The sequence below is a fragment of the Salmo salar genome, chromosome 24 (assembly GCF_965601325.2).
Source record: "Salmo salar chromosome 24, fSalSal1, whole genome shotgun sequence".
Classification (NCBI taxonomy): Eukaryota; Metazoa; Chordata; class Actinopteri; order Salmoniformes; family Salmonidae; genus Salmo; species Salmo salar.
Window position 1 is genome coordinate 34156110 of NC_138314.1, and position 24940 is coordinate 34181049.

General features: G+C 42.1%; 1 protein-coding gene across 6 annotated transcripts in view; it reads right to left on the reverse strand.

Moving 5' to 3' along the window:
• Positions 1-24435, reverse strand: part of LOC106585767 (ras GTPase-activating protein 1) — a 50649-nt gene extending 26214 nt beyond the window's left edge. Inside the window, exons 1-2 of one of the 6 annotated variants that reach the window (XM_014172363.3) lie at positions 24031-24434; positions 23170-23650 (exon numbers count right to left, since the gene is read on the reverse strand). In XM_014172363.3, the coding sequence (XP_014027838.3) occupies positions 23170-23507 (338 nt within the window). In that variant the 5' untranslated portion in view covers positions 23508-23650; positions 24031-24434. Of the gene's footprint in view, positions 1-23169 lie in introns of all 6 variants that reach the window. The other 5 variants (XM_014172362.3, XM_014172364.3, XM_014172360.3 and 2 more) reach the window with 5 other exon arrangements.
• Positions 24436-24940: the final 505 nt, after the last annotated feature.

Consider the following 24940-nt stretch of genomic DNA (forward strand, 5'->3'; position numbering starts at 1 on the left):
TTGGCCCAGATTTTGGGCTAACGCCTCAGAACAGGGGGGGCCTGGGGAGGTGAGATAAATGAGTTGTCACAGTTATTTTCAAACAAGACTTTAAGGGCTCCCATCTGGTTTAGAGGAGCAGGGGTATGCTATTGTAAAAAAAAAAATGAGAGCGATGAAGTCTGGTGTGTGGGTAGGTGTGGGGATGGGGAAAAAGGCCAGTGGAGCTCCTGGGAGGGGGTTAAGAGACTGGCAGTTTGATGGAGAGATTGAGGAAGACAGATGTGAGAAGTGAGCGCATGATTGAGAGACTGCTAAATAGTTAAAATATCTGTATTGACCCTTTTGCACCAACTCCTTTGACTCATCACATACTCTGCTGCTACTGTTTATCATCTATCCTGTTGCCTAGTAACTTTACCTCTACCTATATGTACATATCTACCTCAATTATCTCGTACTGGTAGCCCGTCATGTATATAGGGGCATGGAGACATCTGTCAGCATGGAGACTGACTATAGTACAATGCCTTCAAATGGTGAGGTGGAAGATAAATGTTGGCCTGAACCAACAGTATTGCTGTTGAATTGGATGTTCAGGTCTTCATTAATGAGATCCTCCAAACAGCCGAGTTTTTGCTGACTTAGCATCTTTCCAACATCTGCCTAAACTAAAAAGATATTATATATATATATATATATATATATATATATGAAAAGATGGGTTTATCAAGTGTCTAAGCAGGCCTAAGCCTACTGTAATTTCAAACTCTGAAAGAACTGCTGAAATTGATTCATGATCATTCTCATTTCAAATGCATCTTTCCTAGTGTATAGAGAACCATATTATTCACCCAACATTTGCATAGAGCAAATATCCTGCCCGTCTCAATCTGAAACAACGACAACACAATAACAGCAGAGGAAAGAGTCTGATCCAGGGGTGAGTCATTTGGTGTTTGCCTATGCACAGTCTGCTTTGTAGCTCGGGGTCAAAGAATATCAGCACAACCAGGGTTGTGATTCCACTAAAGATGCAGCAGCTCCAAGTTTTTTTTTTCCCTCTCCATCTCCACTGTCGGTCACGGTTGTTTCTTTCATTATTTATCCAGCAACTATTAACCCCTCAGCCTGTAAAGGGAACAACACACGGCTTGCCAACACACACATTACCTGCACCATGAGATATGTGCACAGAACATCCTCTCATCATCATAATTTACAGGCCAGAAGACAGTGGGGGTTCCATCCGGAGGAAGCAGAATGAGAGCTGTGCATGGATTGACTTCCTTATTAAACCTTCCAGTGAGGATAGGGTCAAAGGACTGCTTCATAAAAAGGTCCACAGTAAACTCAGTGCTGCTGTGCAGATTCACAGAGTGTTAATGCTAAGGCAGGTGGGTTCCTACATTGAAACTCCCCCAGGCTGTGAGTCTTTCTTCCGAAGCGGAGCTGTACTGGCCAGCTGTGGCTTGGACAGACGTCCAGGTTTGCTAAACTACACTGTAGCTGCACTGGAGAGAATTGAATTGCCTTAGATCAGAACTGTCTGTATAGCCGTTATAGTCACTATGGTGTCTGATTGTGGATGTGTGAGTAGAAAGAGATGGCTGATTAGCCTAGGGGCCAAGGTGTGAATGTTTTTTGGGCAAATTTTCTTGCATACATTCTAAAAAGTGCCACTCTTGCAAACAGATTATTATTGAATAATTTCAGTGTTCCTTTTTAGTGTTAGACCGATGCTTGTCATATTTTTCATTGCAACACCCGTCATAAGAGTTCCACTCCCACCACGTCTGAAAACGCTTGTGTGCGCAAGTTTATTCATTGAGAGATGAGCGCGTAGAAACACTTTCCATTTCCCATACTTAAAATTAAAACGTCTATAAATATTCCACCGACCTATGTGCAGTAACCAGCTAGAAGTTACTCAAGCTGCTGCATACAGTTACTTTCAAAGCAACAAAAGCATGGAAACTAAGCAATGTTTTATCAAAATTAAGAAGTTGTTACACCCTATGACAATGCACAAGCTTATTTTTTATATAGGTGTACGTTAGCACGTTTTGAGGGGTGGGGGAGGCCGGGGTTAGCCAGGGTGTTGATGAATGGGGTATGAACATAAACCACAACAGCAGCGATAGGACACGCTGGTTTTATCAGCCTGAGGAATGCCTCGTAGTGCCAGTGCATGAATCAAGAGCAGCACAGTGAAGCTCTGCTCTGGCTGTTCCTACAGGCAACTACTAGTTTAACCCTTAAGCACTACTCTTAAAAAAAAAAAAAAAAAGCCTAAAATAAGGCTGCTCTATATCCTGCGTACTGTGCACTAAAATAACAAACTAAACTTGTCAACAATAAAACTGACTGGTCATGCAAACATGAATGTCCTTCACCTAATAGGCTAGGTAAAATCAAAACAAACCTTCACCCACTCACACAGTGGAAGCAGGCACTCTCCTCAGAGTCTAAGTACCCCTTTCTCACAGGAAGCCCAGGTACAGGGAGTTACATCACATGACAGCAGGCAACAGAGGCTCCTTCACTTCAACAACATGATAGAAGAGGGCCTCCATTTCCAGCATGTGACATATGCAGCTGGCACGAAGTGAAAAAGCAAGACTAATTTAATGCAAAGTCAGAAATTCACACCAGTCATGAGAAAGAGTAAGAGAGTTGGGTAGATTTAGTGTTGAGGACTAGATGGGAGGCTCCTATCTGAAACCCAGAGAGCTTTCACACACAGCATAGTGCGGGCAGACAGAGTTAGTGGCTGCTGCAATGTCGTGTCTTGACAGTTTCGGAAGGAAGCATAGCAAGCAAATTATTTAAATCCTCCATTTGAGTCAGTGTGTATCGCACATAGCCAGTACGCTACAGTGTATCCTGAGCAGATTAACCAATACAAAATGTTTTTTTTCCCCTCAATTAGCTGAGTGAAGAATATGACAACAGTTTTCACCTATGAAACCAATGTGCAAGAGTATTCAGGGAAATATAAACAAGCTGAAACCCTGCAAATCTCTCAAAAGTATTTCTGAAATCTATATAGAACAGACTATTGCATTGGATTCCCAGGGTGCTGACGTTCATAATAGCAATTTTCAGACCATTTAGAGTGTACCATTTGGACTGACAACCTGTGGAAGGGTTTCTGCCACAGGAGGCTACAGGCTGAGAACAAATTTTTCATAAAACTACCTCCCTCCGGAGCTGCTGAGATGGTGTCTAGTCGCATGCAGCTTTAGTGAGGCACATCAAGGTTCACCTCTGTCTAAATGTTTTAGGTGTAGACCGACCTAACTTATATTTTTACATCAAATATGGCCATGTAAAAACACTGTAGCATTTAAGCTACCCGATTTCATTAGGCTAGACTACTCACTGAAAACATTATTTGGCAGGACCAATGTGAGATTCCTCTACAGATGGACTTACACAATGATATCATTTGTAGTTCAAAATAGCCACTTTGAAGGAACAGGTTTCAAAATTATTTTGGGGAAAGCATTTTGCAGCTTGAACCCTCAAATTGTGCCGAGGGAAACAAGCCAATAGCCTAGCTATGTACCATGTACTGTCTTTTCCCTTCCGCCGGGCTCCTCAAACCAAAGAATCAGAACTGCATCGGTGTTTGAGCATTCAGGACATGACCTCTGGTTAGCCCTGGACGGATGGCGTGGAGGGCAGGAGGGAGAGAGGGACGAGACCTCGATTTCCAAGGGCTACATCTCTAGGGCTGAAAAGTCAGACTCAGCTTGATGTTCGATTGAGGAATTACCATTTCTCTCTAGTTCTCGTGTGCATTCCCTCTCCTGTCTTCCCCCCTTCCTCCTCCCACAATGGATGACAACATGCTAAAACATCTCAGAAGACGCCAAGTCACTCCTCATCAGCGTCAACAAGTAATGAAACTGCACCACTTTAGATTAGCGATGCGCCTCAGCTGAGCTGCCAGCGGTCATGAGGGAAACGAGCCAATCACGCTTTCCCCGCACGGACGGGATTGTCCTCCTTAACTGGTGCCCACAAGGTCTAGCAAACATATAGCCTAGAGCTGGGCAAAATGCCTGTGGTAAGTGTCAATAATATTCGGTTTATCATCCAATCTCTAACAGCCTATTTCAATTTATATTAAACTTCATCAATCAACGGTTTTCTTTAGTGGTCAACAATTTGAGTTAAGAGCTTGCTTTATTCCAACGTAAAATAAAAGTTCATGTGCAATTTTCTAAAAACAAAAATGTGATATTTGGAGCCATATTGAAATGAGATGGGGATAATGTAGCTTGTCATAAGAATGAAGACTATAAAAACCTCAAAGGAGCATCAAGTTGTAACTGCAGGAGGAGAACCTAGGGAACATTTGCTACATCCTTATATAGAGCGCAATTTGTCTACATCAATGGATCCAATTAATGTGGACTCCAACAATCGATCAATGAAATAGAATCATAGCATTAACTCACACAAACAAAAAGCAAAGCCTTACAAAAAGATATTTAGGGGAATAAGGTATGGGTAAATCCAAGAACCATACTCTGTCTGGTAGAGATGAATAACAAAGAGAGAAAAGAGATGGCGCATCATCCACCGTCTCCTGTCCTACCAGCCTGTTAGGAAAGTAAAGAGGGCTAGATGGCTAGGTGCCACACTTACGCGGAGTTCGCTCTCTGCTGCATCTCCTGGTCTGTCCCGCTCTCACAAGGAGTTCCCGCTCCACTGATGCTGATTGTTCTGCTGCCGAGGAAAACGTTGAGTTGGAGTGACTAGGGTCTGAGTGCTCCGGTGCGGAAAGCAATGCAAACAACTCTAAATCCATCTGTGCCACGCTATGAACCTGCTGCCCAGATAAAGTAATCTCCGCACTCTAGGGTCAGTAAGCAGCAACCAAAGTAGGAAGAGGGCTACTGGAATGGACCTCACATAATATGAAGGAAGCTTTGCTAAGTGATTTAAAAAAATATTCTGAGCAGTTGTCCAGTTTTTTAAAATTGTCTAAACACTGAGGGAAGAGGTTAGTCTTACAGGATGAGGAGGCGGAGTCCGTCTGCACCTTCAAGCCAAGCAGAGAGGATGAATCTCACTCCATTTCCCTCGCTCTCTGGAGCCTAAAATAAAGCCACGCATCATGAGCACGCAGCCTATAGGTTTAATGAGAAGTGGGGCAGTGGGGGTAAGGAGTTGTATCACACGAGTGTGGTTGCATGGCAACACACATAATCCCATGACCTCTGGGTGCTTATGTGAACGGCTTACGTACAACCACACCTGAAGCTAGCGGTGTGCATGGTTCATAACACACTCACCCTGAAATTCCGTATTGGTTACAAACCCCGGGATTATTTAGGTAAATGTACAAAATGCCACAGCTTCAAAACCCTGCATGGATTTATGCACTAACCAGACCCTTCAACTTGTCTCTAACCAATTTTTTTGTTTTTACTTTCCACAGTGGGGAAAAAGGGAGCAGTTGTGAAAATGCTCTATTTTTCTTCACACATGGAATGTCACAGCTTGTTACCCTCAGTCAGAGCGAGAGAGTGACAGCACACGGACTCGTTTGACGCACACTAGGGATGGGCATTTGAAATTATTTGTGATATATTCGGATAGTCGAAATACATGTTTTAAAGAAGAATAAAAACTGGGGGGGTAAACTTCAACGGAGAACTGCTCCTGCAACTCAAGAGCCGATGTGCTGCACTTTGCTTGTTGTTTCAGCAGAAGGGTGGGGGGAGGGGCGAGAGAGGAGTAGGGGCCGGTGTGTGGCATGGAAGTAGTGCCTGTCTTGACTGCATCAAATCATTGACTTGCCTAGTTAAATTAAATGTTAAATAAAAATAAAATAGTAAAGCTAGAGTAGCCAGCTAAGTTGACCAGCTAGCTAGCTAAAGTAGCAAGGCTATTTTGCTGCACTCCCCATCCAATGTCTACAACAACTCCATTCATAGGAAACAACCTACTCCTCATTTAGCCAACTTAATTACAATTTTAAATTCCATTTTGTATTTATGAGAAATCTCCCACTTTACTTGCTACACAGGGATGTTCTGACTATAATCGCCGTTTTGATTGGCTGACCACACAGCTACACGTACGAAGGCTACCAGCATATACATACCATACAAAAAAGGGGCACACTAGGCTTGGACAATAGACAGATTTTCATATTGTCATACCGTCCTCTCATCCCGGGATTGCCGTTAATACCGTAATCGCACACACGGGGTGCTAAAAAGGCAAAAAAAGCCACTCGGGCCTCGATTACCAGAACGCTAACAAAATTGGCACAAACTAATAGCGAAATTAGATTCGGTTAGTTATATGCCAACGAGCAAAAACAGAACAAAATATAAAACGCAACATGTAAAGCGTTGGTCCCATGTTTCATAAGATGAAATAAAAGATCTCAGAAATGTTCCATATGCACAAAAAGCTTCTCAAATTTAGTGCACAAATGTATTTACATCCCTGTTCCTGAGCATTTATCCTTTGCCAAGAATTCATCCACCTGACGGGTGTGGCAGATCAAGGAGCTGATTAAACAGCATGATCATTACACAGGTGGACCTTGTACTGGGGACAATAGAAGGTCACTAAAATGTTCAGTTGTGTCACACAACACAATGCCACAGATGTCTCAAGTTGAGGGATTGTGCAATTAGCATGCTGCCTGCAGGAATGTCCATCAGAGCTGTTGCCAGAGGATTTAATGTTAATTTCTCTACCATAAACAATGGTGAAGGCGGCTTAAGAGAATTTGTCAGTACGTCCAACTGGCCTCACAACTGCAGACCACATGTAACCACGCCAGCCTAGGACCTTCACATCCGGCTTCTTGACCTGCGGGATCGTCTGAGGCCAGTCACCCAGACACCTGATGAAACCGGGTTTGCACAATCAAAGAATTTTTGCATAAACAGTCTCAGGGAAGCTCAGGTGCTCATCTTCACCAGGGTCTTGACCTGACTGCAGTTTGGCATCGTAACGGACTTCAGAGGGCAAATGCTGACCTTTGATAGCCACTGGCACGCTGGAGAGGGTGCTCTTCATGGATGAATCCCAGTTTCAACTGTACCAGGCAGATGGCAGACGGCAGTATGGCGTCATGTGGGCGAGCGGTTTGCTGATGTCATGATTGTGATCAAAGTGCCCAATGGTGGCGGTGGGGTTATGGTATGGGCAGGCATAAGCTAAGGCCCATTGTCGTGCCATTCTGCCATCACCTCATGTTTTAGCATGATAATGCACAGGCCCATGTCGCAAGGATCTGTACACAAATCCTAGAAGCCGAAAATGTTCCAGTTCTTCCATGCCCTGCCTACTCAGACATGTCACCCATTGAGCATGTTTAGGATGCTCTGGATCGACATGTATGACAGCGTGTTCCAGTTCTGCAAATATCCAGCAAATTCGCACAGCCATTGAAAAAGGAGTGGGACAACATTCCAAAGGTCAATCAACAGCCTGATCAACTCTATGCGAAGGAGATGTGTTGCGCTGCATGAGGCAAATGCTGATCACACCAGACACTGACTGGTTCTGACCCACAGCCCTACCTTTTTTTAAAAAGGTACACTACATCACCAAAAGTATGTAGACAACCCATCAAAATTTGTGGATTCGGCTATTTCAGCCACACCTGTCACTGACAGATGTATAAAAATCGAACACATAGCCATGCAATCTCCAAAGACAAAACATTGGCAGTAGAATGGCCCACACTGAAGAGCTCAGTGACTTTCAATGTGGCACCATCATGGGATGCCACCTTTCCAACAAGTGAGTTGGTCAAATTTCTTCCTTACTACAGCTGCCCCAGTCAAAAATAAAGCTAGTAGAAAGCACAGGGGAAAAAATGTCAACTAATTCAGAGCCTTTGACTTCTGGCAGAAAGCCATAATAAGATATGATGGCAAACATTTAGCAGTGAATCTCATACAAGTGTAACGTTGTCACCTCACGTGCGCCGCACAACATAGACTTGCCAATAAATATAGAACACTATGGACTCACCAGCTCCTGCTTTCTCCTGCTGTGCTATTCACAAACACGTGACTGGCTCAACTGTTCTGGGGAACTAGGTTACGCTTAATAATAATAATAATGTGACAGGTGAATCTGCTTCATCTAAAAAGGTATTGCACTAGTTGACTGCAAGTATTAACTTAGAAAGTAGCTCAAAATATTCAAATGTATTTTAACTTCAAATAAATAGTTGATGGTATTAAAAAAAAAAACATTGTGGCTTTTTCCAAATACCCCGGTATACCACCCAAGCCTACTCATAAAAACTGTTATAAAACTGTTATAGAAAAAAAAGAAAAGTTTAGAATGTAATGGTCTATCCTTGTAGGCTTTGTGGCAATGTCATAGATAATTGTACCCCATGATGAAATCGGGGAGCGGACGAAGGATCTGTCTAACTTCTGTTAATGCATCCATACGTTTGTTAGTAACACGCGATATCTCCAACAGCACTGGCCCAATTTTGATGAAACTTGGGTGAATGATGAGTCTTGCAATAGAGATCCAGCATTAACAAAATTATACTGATTTGCCCAAGGGGGGCACTATAATAGTCAACTGAAATTCCAAACTTTCAGTCAATTCATTGACATCAACCATTACCATCAGTATAGTCCGGCAAGACTGCTATCAGTAAATATCTCTCATCTGCCCATAAAAACAAGTTCTGTTTTATATCAATGCATCTCCTTATCAAATAAAATGTTACTTATCAAAAGCGCCAAATACAACATGTGCCGACCTTACCGGGAAATGCTTACTTACAAGCCCTTAAACCAGCAATGCAGTAGTAAATATTTACTAAATAAAGTAAAATAACGAGGCTATAGACAGGGGGGGGGGGTACCGATACCGAGTCAATGTGCAGGGGTACAAGTTAGTTGACATAATTTGTCCATGTAGGTATGGGTAAAGTGACTATGCATAAATAAACCATATCTACAAGTACATACTACCTCAATCAGCCAGACTAACCGGTGTCTGCATGTAGCCTCACTACTGTATAATGCCTGTCTTAACTGTTTTATTTCTTTACTTATCCATTGTTCACCTGACACATTTTTTGCACTATTGGTTAGAGCCTGTAAGTAAGCATTGCACTGGTCTACACCTGTTGTATTCGGCGCACGTGACAAATAAACTTTGATTTGAAACAGCGAGTACTACAAGTCCGGGTACTATGGCTAGGGGGGGGTAGAAGCTGTTAACTTTTTAGTGACTGGGGGCAGTAGTCGGTAATTCAGATGAATGACGTGCCCAAATTCAACTGCCTGCTACTCGGGCCCAGAAGGTAGGATATGCATATCATTAGTAGATTTGGATAGAAAACACTCTGAAGTTTCTAATGATGTCTGAGTATAACAGAACTCATATGTCAGGCAAAAACCAACCAGGGAGTGGTTTGTAGTTTTTTCAACTGATTGCCTTTCCAAACTACAGTGTCTGTGGGGTCATTTTGCACTTCCTAAGGCTTCCACTAGATGTCAACAGTCTTTAGAACCTTGTTTCATGCTTCTACTGTTACTGGGGAGAGAATAAGAGCTGTCTCAAGCCTGGGACCAGTGAGTTGTTTACTGCACGCTCACGCAGGCGTGCCGTTCCTTCTTTTTCCTCTGTAATGAATACGCTATTGTCCGGTTGGAATATGATCGAAGATTTATGTTAAAAAGACCCTAAGGATTGATTGTAAACATCGTTTGACATGTTTCTACAAACGGTAATAGAACTATTTGACTTTGTCTCGGGTTTTGCGCTAGCGCATTATGCCTTTGGATTAGTGATCTGAACGTGAACAAAACGGAGGTATTTGGACATAAATATGGAGTTTATCGAACAAAACGAACATTTCTTGTGGAAGTGGGAGTGCATTCCGACGAAGATCAGCAGAGGTAAGTGAAGATTTATAATACTATTTCTGAGCTTAGTTGACTCCAGAACTTGGCGGGTAACTGTATAGCTTGCTTTGATGGCTGAGCTCTGTACTCAGAATATTGAACAATGTGCTTCCGCCGTAAAGCTATTTTGAAATCTGACACAGCGGTTGCATTAACCTGTTAGGGCTAGGTGGCAGCATTTACACGGCCGGATAAAAAAACGTACCCGATTTAATCTGGTTATTACTACTGCCCAGAAACTAGAATATGCATATAATTACTGGCTTTGGATAGAAAACACCCTAAAGTTTCTAAAACTGTTTGAATGGTGTCTGTGTATAACAGAACTCATAGGGCAGGCAAAAACCTGAGAAGATTCTGTACAGGAAGTACCCTCTCTGACCATTCCTTGGGCTTCTTGGCTCTGTTTATTGAAAACTGAGGATCTTTGCTAACGTGACACTTCCTACGGCTCCAATTGGCTCTCAGAACCCGGGAAAAAGCTGAATGATGTAATTCCAGCCCCAGGCTGAAAAACATTAGCGCCTTTGGTAAGTGCTCTATCAGAGGACCATCAGACTGAGGCGCGTGCATGGGGCGACACCATGTTTTTATTTTCTCTCTTTGTACTAAAACACGATTTCCCGGTCGGAATATTATCGCTTTTTTACGAGAAAAATGGCATAAAAATTGATTTTAAACAGCGGTTGACATGCTTCGAAGTACGGTAATGGAATATTTAGAAATGTTTTGTCACGAAACGCGTCGTGCGCGTCACCCTTCTTTACCCTTTCGGATAGTGTCTTGAACGCACGAACAAAACGCCGCTATTTGGATATAACTATGGATTATTTTAAACCAAACCAACATTTGTTATTGAAGTAGAAGTCCTGGGAGTGCATTCTGACGAAGAACAGCAAAGGTAATAACATTTTTCTTATAGTAAATCTGACTTTGGTGAGGGCTAAACTTGTTGGGTGTCTAAATAGCTAGCCCTGTGATGCCGGGCTATCTACTTAGAATATTGCAAAAAGTGCTTTCACCGAAAAGTTATTTTAAAAATCAGACATAGCGAGTGCATAGAGGAGTTCTGTATCTATAATACTTAAAATAATTATGTTTTTTGTGAACATTTATCGTGAGTAATTTAGTAAATTCACCGGAAGTTTGCGGGGGGGGTATGCTAGTTCTGAACGCCACATGCTAATGTAGAAAGCTGGTTTTTGATATAAATATGAACTTGATTGAACAAAACATGCATGTATTGTATAACATAATGTCCTAAGATTGTCATCTGATGAAGATCAAAGGTTAGTGCTGCATTTAGCTGTGGTTTGGGTTTATGTGACATTATATGCTAGCTTGAAAAATGGGTGTCTGATTATTTCTGGCTGGGTACTCTGCTGACATAATCTAATGTTTTGCTTTCGTTGTAAAGCCTTTTTGAAATCGGACAGTGTGGTTAGATTTGAATAACGCGCCACGGGATTCCACTGGCTGTTACATAGGTGGGACGAAATCGTCCCACTGGCCCTAGAGAAGTGTATCTATAATTCTTTCAATAACTGTTGTAAATTTTATCAACGTTTATGATGAGTATTTTTGTAAATTGATGTGCGCATTCACCGGAAGTTTTGGGAGGCAAAACATTTCTGAACATCACGCGCCAATGTAAAAATGGGGTTTATGGATATAAATATGAACTTTATCGAACAAAACATACATGTATTTTGTAAAATTGAGTCCTGGGAGTGTCATCTGATGAAGATCAAAGGTTAGTGATTAATTTTAGCTGTATTTCTGGTTTATGTGACACCTCTCCTTGCTTGGAAAATGGCTGTGTGGTTTTTCTTGTTTAGGCGCTGTCCTAACAATCTAATGTTATGCTTTCGCCGTAAAGCCTTTTTGAAATTGGAAGTTGGATTAACGAGAAGATTCTCTTTAAAAAAATGGGATATAATAGTTGTATGTTTGAGAAATTTGAATTTCGAGATTGTTGTTTTGAATTTGCCGCCCTGCTATTTCACTGGCTGTTGGCAGCGTGTCCCGCATGTCCCAAGGAGTTAAGGAGCCTTTTGGTACTAGAGACTTTGCCCTCCAGTACCACTTGCCGTGCGGTAGCAGAGACAACAGTCTATGACTTGGGTGACTGGAGCCTGACAATTTTTGGGCCCTTCCTCTGACAACACCTTGTATATAGGTCCTGAATGGCAGGAAATTTGGCTTCAGTGATGTACTGGGCCGTACGCACTACCCTCTGTAGTAGAGGTCGACCGATTTCAAGTTTTCATAACAATCGGTAATCGGCATTTTTGGACACCGATCAAGGCCGATTACATTGCACTCCACGAGGAGACTGCGAGTGCAGCAAGGAGCCAAGGTAAGGTGCTAGCTAGCATTAAACGTATCGTATAAAAAAAACAATCAATCAAAACAAATGGTTAATAATATTACTAGTTTATCCAACTTGTCCTGCGTTGCATATAATCGATGCGGTGCCTGTTAATTTATCATTGCCTACCTCGCCAAACGGGTGATTTAACAAGCACATTCGCGAAAAAAAAGCACTGTCGTTGCACCAATGTGTACCTAACCATAAACATCAACGCATTTCTTAAAATCAATACACAAGTATATCTTTTTAAACCTGCATATTTAGTTAATATTGCCTGCTAACATGAATTTCTTTTAACTAGGGAAATTGTCACTTCTCTTGCGTTCTGTGCAAGCAGAGTCAGGGTATATGCAGCAGTTGGGCCGCCTGGCTCGTCGCAAACTGTGTGGACCATTTCTGCCTAAGAAAGAACGTAATTAATTTGCCAGAATTGTACATAATTATGACATAACATTGATGGTTGTGCAATGTAACAGCAATATTTAGACTTAGGGATGCCACCCGTTAGATAAAATACGGAACGGTTCCGTATTTCACTGAAAGTATAAACGTTTTGTTTTTGAAATGATAGGTCATTAATATGGTCAAATCTGTAAACTAAGGCTCGTATTTCTGTGTGTTACTATAATTAAGTCTGATTTGATAGAGCAGTCTGACAGAGCGGTGGTAGGCCGCAGCAGGCTCGTAAGCATTCATTCAAACAGCACTTTCCTGCATTTGCCAGCAGCTCGTCGCTGTGCTTCAAGCATTGCGCTGTTTATGACTTCAAGCCTATCAACTCCCGAGATTAGGCTGGCAATACTAAAGTACCTATTAGACCATCCAATAATCAAAGGTATATGAAATACAAACTAGAGAGAAATAGTCTTATAACTACAACCTAAAAAAAACATTACCTGGGAATATTGAAGACTCATATTAAAGAGGAACCACCAGCTTTCATATGTTCTGAGCAAGGAACTTAAATGAAAGCTTTTTTTACATGGCACATATTGCACTTTTACTTTCTTCTCCAACACTTTGTTTTTGCATTATTTACACCAAATTGAACACGTTTCATTATTTATTTGTGGCTTAATTGATTTTATTGATGTACAGTCGTGGCCAAAAGTTGAGAATGACACAAATATTAATTTTCACAAAGTCTGCTGCCTCAGTTTGTATGATGGCAATTTGCATATACTCCAGAATGTTATGAAGAGTGATCAGATGAATTGCAACTAATTGCAAAGTCCCTCTTTGCCATGCAAATGATGGAATCCCCCCCCCAAAAAAATGTCCACTGCATTTCAGCCCCGCCACAAAAGGACCAGCTGACATCATGGCAGAGATTCTCGTGTTAACACAGGTTTTGATTGTTGACGAGGACAAGGCTGGAGCTCACTCTTTCATGCTGATTGAATTCGAATAACAGACTGGAGGCTTCAAAAGGAGGGTGGTGCTTGGAATCATTGTTCTTCCTCTGTCAACCATGGTTACCTGCAAGGAAACACGTGCCGTCATCATTGCTTTGCACAAAAAGGGCTTCACAGACAAGGATATTGCTGCCAGTAAGATTGCACCTAAATCAACCATTTATTGGATCATCAAGAACTTCAAGGAGAGGGGTTCAATTGTTGTGAAGGCTTCAGGGCGCCCAAGAAAGTCCAGCAAGAGCCAGGACTGTCTCCTAAAGTTGATTCAGCTGCGGGATCGGGGCACCACCAGTACAGAGCTTGCTCAGGAATGGCAGCAGGCAGGTGTGAGTGCATCTACACGCACAGTGAGGCGAAGACTTTGAGGATGGCCAGGTGTCAAGAAGGGCAGCAAAGAAGCCACTTCTCTCCAGGAAAAACATCCGGGTAGACTGATATTCTGCAAAAGGTACAGGGATTGGACTGCTGAGGACTGGGGTAAAGTTATTTTCTCTGATGAATCCCCTTTCCAATTGTTTGGGGCATCCGGAAAAAAGCTTGTCCGGAGAAGACAAGGTGAGCGCTACCATCAGTCCTGTGTCATGCCAACAATAAAGCATCCTGAGACCATTCATGTGTGGGGTTGCTTCTCAGCCAAGGGAGTGGGCTCACTCACAATTTTGCCTAAGAACACAGCCATGAATAAAGAATGGTACCAACACATCCTCCGACAGCAACTTCTCCCAACCATCCAGGAACAGTTTGATGACGAAGAATGCCTTTCCAGCATGATGGAACACCTTGCCATAAGGCAAAAGTGATAAACAAAAACCAACTAATTCTGACAAACTCCAAGCATTGATTATGCAAGAATGAGCTGCCATCAGTCAGGATGTGGCCCAGAAGTTAATTTACAGCATGGCAGATTGCAGAGGTCTTGAAAAATAAGGGTCAACACTGCAAATATTGACTCTTTGCATCAACTTCATGTAAATAGTCAATAAAAGCCTTTGACACTTATGAAATGCTTGTAATTATACTTCAGTATTCCATAGTAACATCTGACAAAAATATCTAAACACTGAAGCAGCAAACTTTATGGAAATAAATTTTTGTGTCAGTCAACTTTTGGCCACGACTGTATTATATTAACTTAAAATAAGTGTTCATTCAGTATTGTTGTAAGTGTCGTTACAAATATATAAAAAAATAAAATTATGCCGATTAATCGGTATCGGCCTTTTTTTGGTCCTCCGATAATCGGTATTGAAAAAAAAATTAAAGTCATTAAAAAAATAAAATAAATCATTTTTTTTTATTTAAATAAATAATAATAAATTAAAAAATAAAATAAAAAATAAAGGAACTTGAAGCTCTCAACCTGCTCCACTGCAGCCCCGTTGATGAGAATGTGGGCCTGTTCAGCGCTCCTTTTCCTGTAGTCCAATCAGCTCCTTTGTCTTGTTCACATTGAGGGAGAAGTTGTTGTCCTGGCAGTGTGACCTCCTCCCTATAGGCTACCTCATCTTTGTCGTGATCAGGCCTACCACTGATGTGTCATCAGCAAACTTAACGATGGTGTTGGAGTCGTGCTTGGCCACACAGTCGTGGGTGAACAGGGAATACAGGAGGGGACTAAGCACGCACCCCTGAGGGGCCCCAGTGTTGAGGATCAGTGTGGCAGATGTGTTACCTACCCTTACCAACTGGGGGTGGCCCATCAGGAAGTACAGGATCCAGTTGCAGAGGGAGGTGTTTAGTCCCAGGGTCCTTAGCTTAGTGATGATCTTTGTGGGCATGATGGTGTTGAACGCTGAGCTGTAGTCAATGAACAGCATTTTCATATAGGTGTTCATTTTGTCCAGGTGGGAAAGGGCAGTGTGGAGTGCGATTGAGATTGAGTCATCTGTTGGGGCGGTATGCGAATTGGAGTGGGTCTAGGGTTTCCAGGATGAAGGTGTTGATGTGAGTAATGACCATCTTTTCAAAGCACTTCATGGCTACCGACATGAGTGCTACAGAGCGGTCGTCATTTAGGCAGGTCATCTTCGCTTTATTGGTCACAGGGACTATGGTGGTCTGCTTGAAACGTGGTTATTACAGACTTGGTCTGGGAGAGGTTGAAAATGTCAGTGAAGACACTTGCCAGTTGGTCCGCACATGCTCAGAGTACACTTCCTGGTAATCTGTCTGGCCACGCAACCTTGTGAATATTGACCTGTTTAAAGGTCTTGCTCACATTACCAGCGGAGAGGGTGATCACGCAGTCACCCGAATCATATCAAGCAGTATAGTCCATTCTTGAACACACCGCCCATAGTCAACTATCAACTTTTAATTTCCAGCAAGGGACATTTGTTTTTTTACTCTCATTAATCCACACAACATACATTGGTATAATTGTCACTAATTGACACTGGTGGAGGGCGAAGTCTTTAGAGCCCAGTCTGAATGTTGCCCCATATCCATCACAGTGCCCACACGGGAAACAAATATACAACATTATGGTCACCAATCAGGTTCCCTGGAATAACTCAAACCTACAAAGCTACCCAGAGCTTTTGACCCATTTAAAATCAGTGGGCCATTAGAGTTTCAAGGGCTTTGCTCCTCCTCCAAAAATGACTAATAATCATGTACCATCTGATTTAATTGACAATGGGCTAATGAGGGAAGAACATCCTGAGGGTTGTTCTCTCGCTCTCAAACGGAAGAAGTGTTTCAGTGTAGTCATACGTTTGATTAGTCATAGTTAGGTAAAATATTCAGTAGCTAAATGTGTTTGTTCTGTGACAATGGAGAGTAAAAGTTCTGAAAAGGAATGATAAAAAATAAAATCCCAAACTATTGTAGAATGCCTGAAGATCCTGTGGAGGCCACAATGAGAAGCTCAGAAGTCTTGAAAACAAGATGCAGGAGAGAAAAGGCAGGCCAGTGTGGGTATGGAAAGGCATGACATTGCATAACATGCAGAAAATGCATGGAAACTGTGCCTTATCAATACACAGTTTGACCAAATATGAACGTTACCATTATTGCACTGATGTATGCATTTAAGACGACAAAAACATAAGAATGTAGCTACAACCGAGAGGACTGTCAACCACCATCCCGGCATTTAGTTTTAGAGTGGCGTCTTGTGGCTTTTCAGCGTTGTGCATTGCAGCAATTTCAAAAGCTTAGGCCAAGGAAATTAGGCTACACTAATAAGGTTCTCATAGGCCCAAGCTAATTCTAATTGTTGGGATCACCACTCAGCAAATCTGTGTAATTACTGAGACTTTAAAAAAAATTAGTGTGTATTGTTATAAAAAGGACTGTAGTATTTGGCTCTAAAGATAAGCGGCTGCGTCTCAGCAAGGGGATAGGTATGTAACTTGATCCTCGTGCCATTAGGAATTCCACCAGTGCCAAGTTTCAAAAAGGCAATTAGGGAGCGTGGGTGCTCAATTAGCACTTCAGCAAGAGACATTTGCATGACCAACTGCTTATCTGGTGGTTTATGACCAAATCCTCTCTAATCTTCGTGGAAACACAAAATCAGCAGCTTGTTTCGAGGTAGCCTGTTTTAGCTCAGGCACTGGGCTGGCGTTCTCCGAGGTGGGGAGAGCGACATTAGGCCTCCTGACGTCTTCGTTATGCAGTTGTTAGTGTGAAACATTGATCCCACCGCTGCCGCCATTGTTTATGAATGAGCCTCTGTTGTACAGAGGCGTGAATGAGTCTGCTGCTGGTTGTGTTGCTCTCCCTCTCCATGGCATTCTACAAAGTGCTAAGTTAAGCACCTCTAAATGAACATGAGAATTAAAGACTATAGCTTCTGACAGTCTCCAGGGATGATGAACCTATGCTGCAAATACCAGGTCACCTCAGAAGTGGCATTCTATGATAACATTTTAGCAAGACATTCTCGAGTGAAGTAGGCCAGGCCTTGTATTTACCCATCACCACCAATACTGGTAAAAATGTAGGCCATTAGGCCTAGCCTACATGAGTTTTCAAATGTGTTTATTAAGACACCACACAAGGGGTTGATTTAACCTCACCAAAACTGTGTTAAGTCCACTGACTCTTGGGCTATGCACCGTGTACTTGACTGACTGCCTTTAGAAATCAGACTTCGTATCATCCATGGGACGGCACCACTGCTTCAGTCACCCTGCCACGGCTCCAGTCGACAGCCATCTGTCACAGTGGATCACTGCCACATGCGGAGGAGACCCGCATCTTAATTGGGTCATCATTTCATAGCAAGGGCGGAGTCCTCGCAATTACACTGTCCTCAAGAGTGGTCCATTAGGCTCCCAGGGAAGTAAGGGTGTGCCGCTCCGAGTGTGACATTGTAAAGAGTCGCCTATGGACTTGTGTGTAGATGGTGTGTAGATGGTGTGTGCATTCCAATTAGCGAATTAAAGCATTAGCTAAAATGTGTTAGGGCCTCAAATATAATTGTCAATGAAAAGTGATGATGAAACTGCTCCCTTTTGCTCTGTAGTGTTAGGCTTCATTGAAAATAAATATAAATCACTCAATAAGAAAAATGACTTGATACGAAACTGTTTTGCTCTGGTATTTGATGTTGAATTGCAACGCACTTGGTTATATATGACAACATGAGGTGGGGTAATTTGTAACCACTGGCACAGCACCTCACCACATGCTAGTTCGCAGCAGCCAGGTCACCGCAACTCAACCAACACACACCATATTAAGATAAATAATACCAGATAAAAGAGGAACTTGTGTTGCATCAGACTCCAGTCGTGTGAAATGTCTCACATTGAGTCAGTGTAGTGGACCGATGAGTGGCTGGTAAAAAATAAAATCTCACTAACCAGGCTTCCAGCCAACCATGTCATGCAGATTAATTACCTGACCAGAGCTCCAAATAAAAGTTAGGAGCACCAGAAAATACGTATTCTTTATTTTTAAATTGAGATACAGCCTTTATTGGGCCTATATCAATTAGTTACTTTTGAAGCAGGCTGTGCCCTAGAAACTAATATATAACTGTAAATAGTACATGACGGGGTAAGCTGCCTGCCATCCAGGACCTCGACACCAGGCAGTGTCAGAGGAAGGCCCTAAAAATTGTCAAAGACCCCAGCCATAGACTGTTCTCTCTACTACCGCATGGCAAGCGGTACCGGAGCACGAAGTCTAGGACCAAAAGGCTTCTCAACAGCTTTTACCCCCAAGCCATAAGACTCCTGAACAGGTAATCAAATGGCTACCCAGACTATTTGTATCATGCGTGTGTGCCCCCAACCCCACTTTTACACTGCTGCTACTCTGTTTATATATGCATAGTCACTTTAACCATACCTACATGTACATACTACTTCAATTAGCCCGACTAAACAGCGAGGCTATATACAGGCACCGGTATCTTTCATTGTTTTTTTATTTATTTCTTTACTCATCTATTGTTCACCTAATACCTATTTTTTTACTTAAAAATTGCACTGTTAGTTAGGGCCTGTAAGGAAGCATTTCACTGTAAGGTCTACACCTGTTGTATTCGGCACACCTGACAAAAACTTTGATTTGAAATACATTAGTTTATTAGGAAAGGTAAATTGTTAATATGAATACCTGTCATAGAAATGACTAAGTCATTTGTGGAATATTAGGTTTCTACATTATGTAAAAAAAAAAAAAAAATTAAAAAAAAAATTAACTATTTTCCTATTGAGATTTTATTTATGATGTCAGGTTTGTGATGGGAACGCATTTTATATTCATGTCTATGATCATTCTGTGCCCCCAAATGTTTGCATATGCTGGTAAATGTACTAGGTTGTTAGCTAGCCAGACAATGAGGTAACATGACTGAACAAAGTATAAACAAACAGTTAACATGCGAGTAGTTTTAGAACAGCACACATGGTTTATGAATATAAAATGTGTTCCCGGCGATCCTCTATAGGAAGATAAAAATGTTGCACCAGTAACATGGGTCAGATCGTTGCACTAGATGCAAGCTGTTTTCGCTGTAGTAATGGTGCTATCGTGCCGCTATTAAATCGGAACTTTTTTATTCTGGTGCACTGTGAGAAAAATATAAAAAGTATATATATAAAAAAAAAAATCAAAATAAAAAAAGGGTACAGCAAAGCCTTATCATTACAACAATTATAAAATCTGAGATTTTCCTTCCTAGTCTCATAGTACTCCCAAAATAAAACTCCTGGTCGCACAGCAAAATATTTTGGCAATTTTTTTTTTTTTTTTTGTAAATGGTTACACTTTAGAGCCCTATATATCTGACGTATTAAAAAAAGAATGGCCTGATGGAAACAAGAAATGTCAGTAGAATTTCATAAAATGTCGACAGAATGTTTACCTTCAACATGGTGGGATCTTTTTATTAATTAGGCGAGAAATGGTGTTGGGAATGCCTTAATGCTCAAATATTGATATAATGACCATCATATTAAGGTAAACTTGGAGTCACGTGAAGATGTCAGGTCCTCCCACTAAAGATGAAATAAGTTACGAGTCACTTCACAGGGTGGTGAAAGTCCACAGTGATGAGCATGATGCTCCTTTCCAATAGAGGAAATTATTTTGGGGACATGATGATCGGCTGCCATTTGACAAATAAAAATTCTCGCTCTTATTCATAATAATTCCTGATGTAGGCTAGCCTACCGGCACTATTTGAGAGCTGTTCTCTAGAACGTATGTGCCAAGACCAGAGTGCATATATGCCATTTAACGCAACAGTTTGTGATAAAACTAAAATAGGTAGAGTTGAAAATGCAATGGAAACACATTGAACTTTAGATTTTTTATTCAGGACATAACTTACACAAAAAAAGTACCTTCTATGCACTAAATCATCACGCAATGCTTTATATCTGCAACAAGTCAGTTTGGTGGAAATACGCCACTGGTGGGCAAGTGCATGTTCTCTTTATGCCGATTTTAGAATAAGTGCATGAAAAACTGTCACCAATTGGATGGAAACCTAGCCATTGTGGAAAACGAGGGGGGGGGGGGAAATAAAAATCCATCCCCTTCATTACATCTTTGCTACTGCCTGGTGCCCCGGCAGAAAGGGATGTAAAGGAAACCGGAGGAGAATCCACTGACTCATTGAGCTAAACATTTATTTTTTCAGCTAAAAAGCTGGCCAATCTGACAGGGAGATATGTAACTTCTAAAATAAGAGCTGATTTCACACTCCAGCCCCAGTTATTTCCATATCTCACAGCGTGAGGCCAGAAATTATAAAGCTCAGCACTTCACTAATGAGACTGACAAAAGTGAGTGCCACACACACACACTACAAAGATATATAGGCTAATATGATTGTGTAGGGAAACCCAATACGTTTAATCTCCCACAATGGTTAGTTCTACTGCAGCAACACTGACACAAAAGCCTGCAGCAGCAGACATTGGCTACCCTTACTCAGGAGCTGGATGTGAGAGGAATTATTATTCCATGAGAAAACGTTTCCATTGAATATGGTTATGACCACATGATTGTGTGGTTAAAAAAGAAAACCCTAATTTGTGGCCAGAACAATGAAGATAAAAACATTTGTTGACAAGTGCTGTAAAGATTTCAAATCTGCTACACCTGCCGCATTACAATGATTCTGGGAATTAGAGTACCAGTCAAAAGTTCAGACACACCCACAAGGGTTTTTCTTTATTTGTACCATTTTCTACATTGTAGAAAAGTGAAGACATCAAAACTATGAAATAACACATATGGAATCATGTAGTAATCAAAAAAAGTGTTAAACAAATCAAACTATTTTCTATTTGAGATTATTCAAAGTTGCCACCCTTTGCCTTGATGACAGCTTTACACAGTCTTAGCATTCTCTCAACCGGCTTCACCTGGAATACTTTTCCAACAGTCTCGAAGGAGTTCCCACATATGGTGAGCACTTGTTGGCTGCTTTTCCTTCTCTGTGGTCCAACTCATCCCAAACCATCTCAATTGGGTTGAGGTTGGGTGATTGTGGAGGCCAGGTCATCTGATGCAGCACTCCATTGCTCTCCTTCTTGGTGAAATAGCTATTACACAGCCTGGAGGTGTGTTGGGTCATTGTCCTGTTGAAAAACAAATGATAGTCCCACTAAGCCCAAACCAGATGGGACGGCGTACCGCTGCAGAATGCTGTGGTAGCCATACTGGTTAAGTGTGCCTTGAATTCTAAATAAATCACTGACAGTGTCACCAGAAAAGCACCCCCACAGTATCACCCCTCCTCCTCCATGCTTCACGGTGGGAACCAAACATGCGGAGATCATCCGTTCATCTACTCTGCATCTCCCAAAGACAAATTTGGACTCATCCGACCAAAGGACGGATTTCCCCCGTCTAATGTCCATTGCTCATGTTTATTGGCCCAAGTATGCATCTTCTTATTAGTGTCCTTTAGTAGAGGTTTCTCTGCAGCAATTTGACCATGAAGGCCTGATTCTCTGAACAGTTGATGTTGAGATATGTCTGTTGCTTGAACTCTGAAGCGTTTATTTGGGCTGCAATTTCTGAGGCTGGTAACTAATGAACTTATCCTCTGCAGCAAAGGTAACTCTGGGTCTTCCTTTCCTGTGGCGGTCCTCATGAGAGCCAGTTTCATCATTGCGCTTGATGGTTTTTGCGACTGCATTTGAAGAAACTTTCAAAGTTCTTGAAATTTTACAGATTGACTGACCTTCATGTCTTACATTAATGATGGACTTGTTTCTCTTTGCTTATTTGAGCTGTTCTTGCCATAATATGGCCTTGGTCTTTTACCAAACAGGGCCATCTTCTGTATACCAACCCTACTGTACCTTGTCACAACACAACTGACTGGCTCGAACGCATTAAGGAAAGAAATTCCACAAATTAACAAGGCACACCTGTTTATTGAAATGCATTCCAGGTGAAGCTGGTTGAGAGAATGCCAAGCGTGTGGAAAGCTGTCATCATGGCTCGCTACTTTGAAGAATCTCAAATATAGTTTGATTTGTTTAACACTTTTTTGGTTACTACCGGATTCCGTGTGTTATTTCATAGTTTTGATGTCTTCACTATTATTCTAAAATGTAGAAAAGAGTAAAAATAAAGAAATCCCCTTGAATGACTAGGTGTCCAAACTTTTGACTGGTACTATATATTGCATTCATAATTGTATACAAACAAACTGGCTGAGTTGGGAGAATAATCTAACCTCTAGGTATGCAAATATTTCTCTACATTATGAGATATGGAAATCGTTTTCAGGACAGGTTCATGCATTATTCACTACATGGCTAGATTGAAGATCAGCAGCCTGAACCCCCTCCTTCAATTTGACTGCCTACCTGTCATTTGGGGCATGTTATAAACTGCAGTAGTCAACAAGTTGAATAGATACTTGAGCACTGGTGGTGGATGCAGCTGGAAGGAAATATACCCAGGACGTTTCAATAAAACCCTAATTTAGATTGTTAGCTAGGTGTCAATGAACAATAGAACAATTTGAGTGAATATGAAAAGTCCTTACTGGTTAGTGGGTGGCGCTGAGAGCGGGAAGACCACCTCCTCTTCCTCGTATTCTGGTCCATCCTGCATGTCGCTTTCATCCACAGTGCCGAGTCCCCCGTAGCCTGTGGGCAGCAGAGGTGGTGGTGGTAGTGGGGGGAAGACACTGGGCCCGTCTGGACCCGCCGAGGTGGGTGATATCCGGCTGCCGGGCCCCTCTGAGGTGGGGGAGTAGCACACACCGCCAATGGTCCCTGAGCTTGTTCCTTGACAAATTGCGTTTCCACCACCACCATTCCCTGTAGCGGACAAGACTGGTCCGGTAATATCTCCTCCAGATACGGGGTAAATCATACTCATATCAGGGAGGGCGTCCGGGGAGGTGTTCGACTGGTAGCGGGAGTTTGGTGCTGATCGCTGGCCAAAATCAGTGACCCGCACTCTGGTCTGATTGGGATAAAACGGAAAATGGGCCGTCTCGGGGCCTCCGCCGCCTGCCACCCCTGTCGAGACAGAGCCCGTGTCCTCACTACTGACCTCCGCAGCTATCATTTTAAGGAAAATGTGTAGAGGGGTTATATGTCAAGAAGGGAACCTGCCCTCCCCCTCTAGTCTTGAAGCACTCCCTCACTGTTCGGGTTATTAAAAACACCACCAAAAGTTTATTGGAAAACAACACGTTTAGTCAGCTAGCTAGCTTAGCTAACGTTAGTCGCTAGCAAAACGCTACTGTAGCTAGCGAACACCGCTCACTCACTAGCTAACTAACGCTAATTAACGTTAGCTACTACAGAGACACTTGATGAGTTCTGGCTAAGTCTTCATTGTTTCATGAATTTAAAGTTCAGTGAGAATTGATGTTTTGAAAATAACGTTTAAATACCTTAAGGGAGAAGCAGATGACGTATTTATTTCCTTTTTCCCTTGTCCTGCCTGCTCCTTCGGCAGCCAGCAGCCCACTTGTCAGGGAGTGTTGTTTTATTGTCACTGCCTGTGTTAAATCCCGTATTTTTGCTTTTGTTGTTTTGTTCCTACGGAGTTCCCAAACGGTCTCCTCTGTCACCTGAGCCTCTGGTGGACTTAATTTACCCAATGTAGCCCAGCAGGTGAGAAAATTACAGTAATTCTTTCTTGCGTAACTTATCTTTTCTTTTCTTTCTCGATTACGGGGCTGGTGGCTTGCTGCCGCCGATGTTAGTTCGCTCCCTCCCTCTCCCTCTTCTCGCTTGGCGCGTGCTAGCTCACGCGCAGGCCCAGCCAAGCGAGTACCGAGTAAAACCACGACACGAGCATCACCCATGATATCTGGCATTATATCCTATCCGTGGTCAAGAAATCTGAAAGAGGTAGTTGTACTATTCAATTCTACTCTACTATATTCAGCTTTTAATCTACAATATAATAGTTTATTGTTTTCAGGAGGAAATTATTTTCCACACGCTTATATCAAACAAACCAACCAACAAAGGCACTAATTAAGCAATAAGGCCCGAGTGGTTGTGGTATATGGCCAATATACCATGGCTAAGGGCTGTTCTTTGCACGACGCAACGCGGATTATCACAAACCCCCGATGTGCCTTATCGCTATTATAAACTGTTTACCAATGTAATTAGAGCAGTAAAAATAAGTGTTTTGTCATACCCCTGATATACCACGGCTGTCAGTCAACCAGCATTCAGGGCTCGAACCACCCAGTTTATAAATTAAATGTAGGCCTACTGGTATTTTTATTTTATTTAACCCTTATTTTACCAGGTAAATTGACTGAGAACACATTCGCATTTACAGCA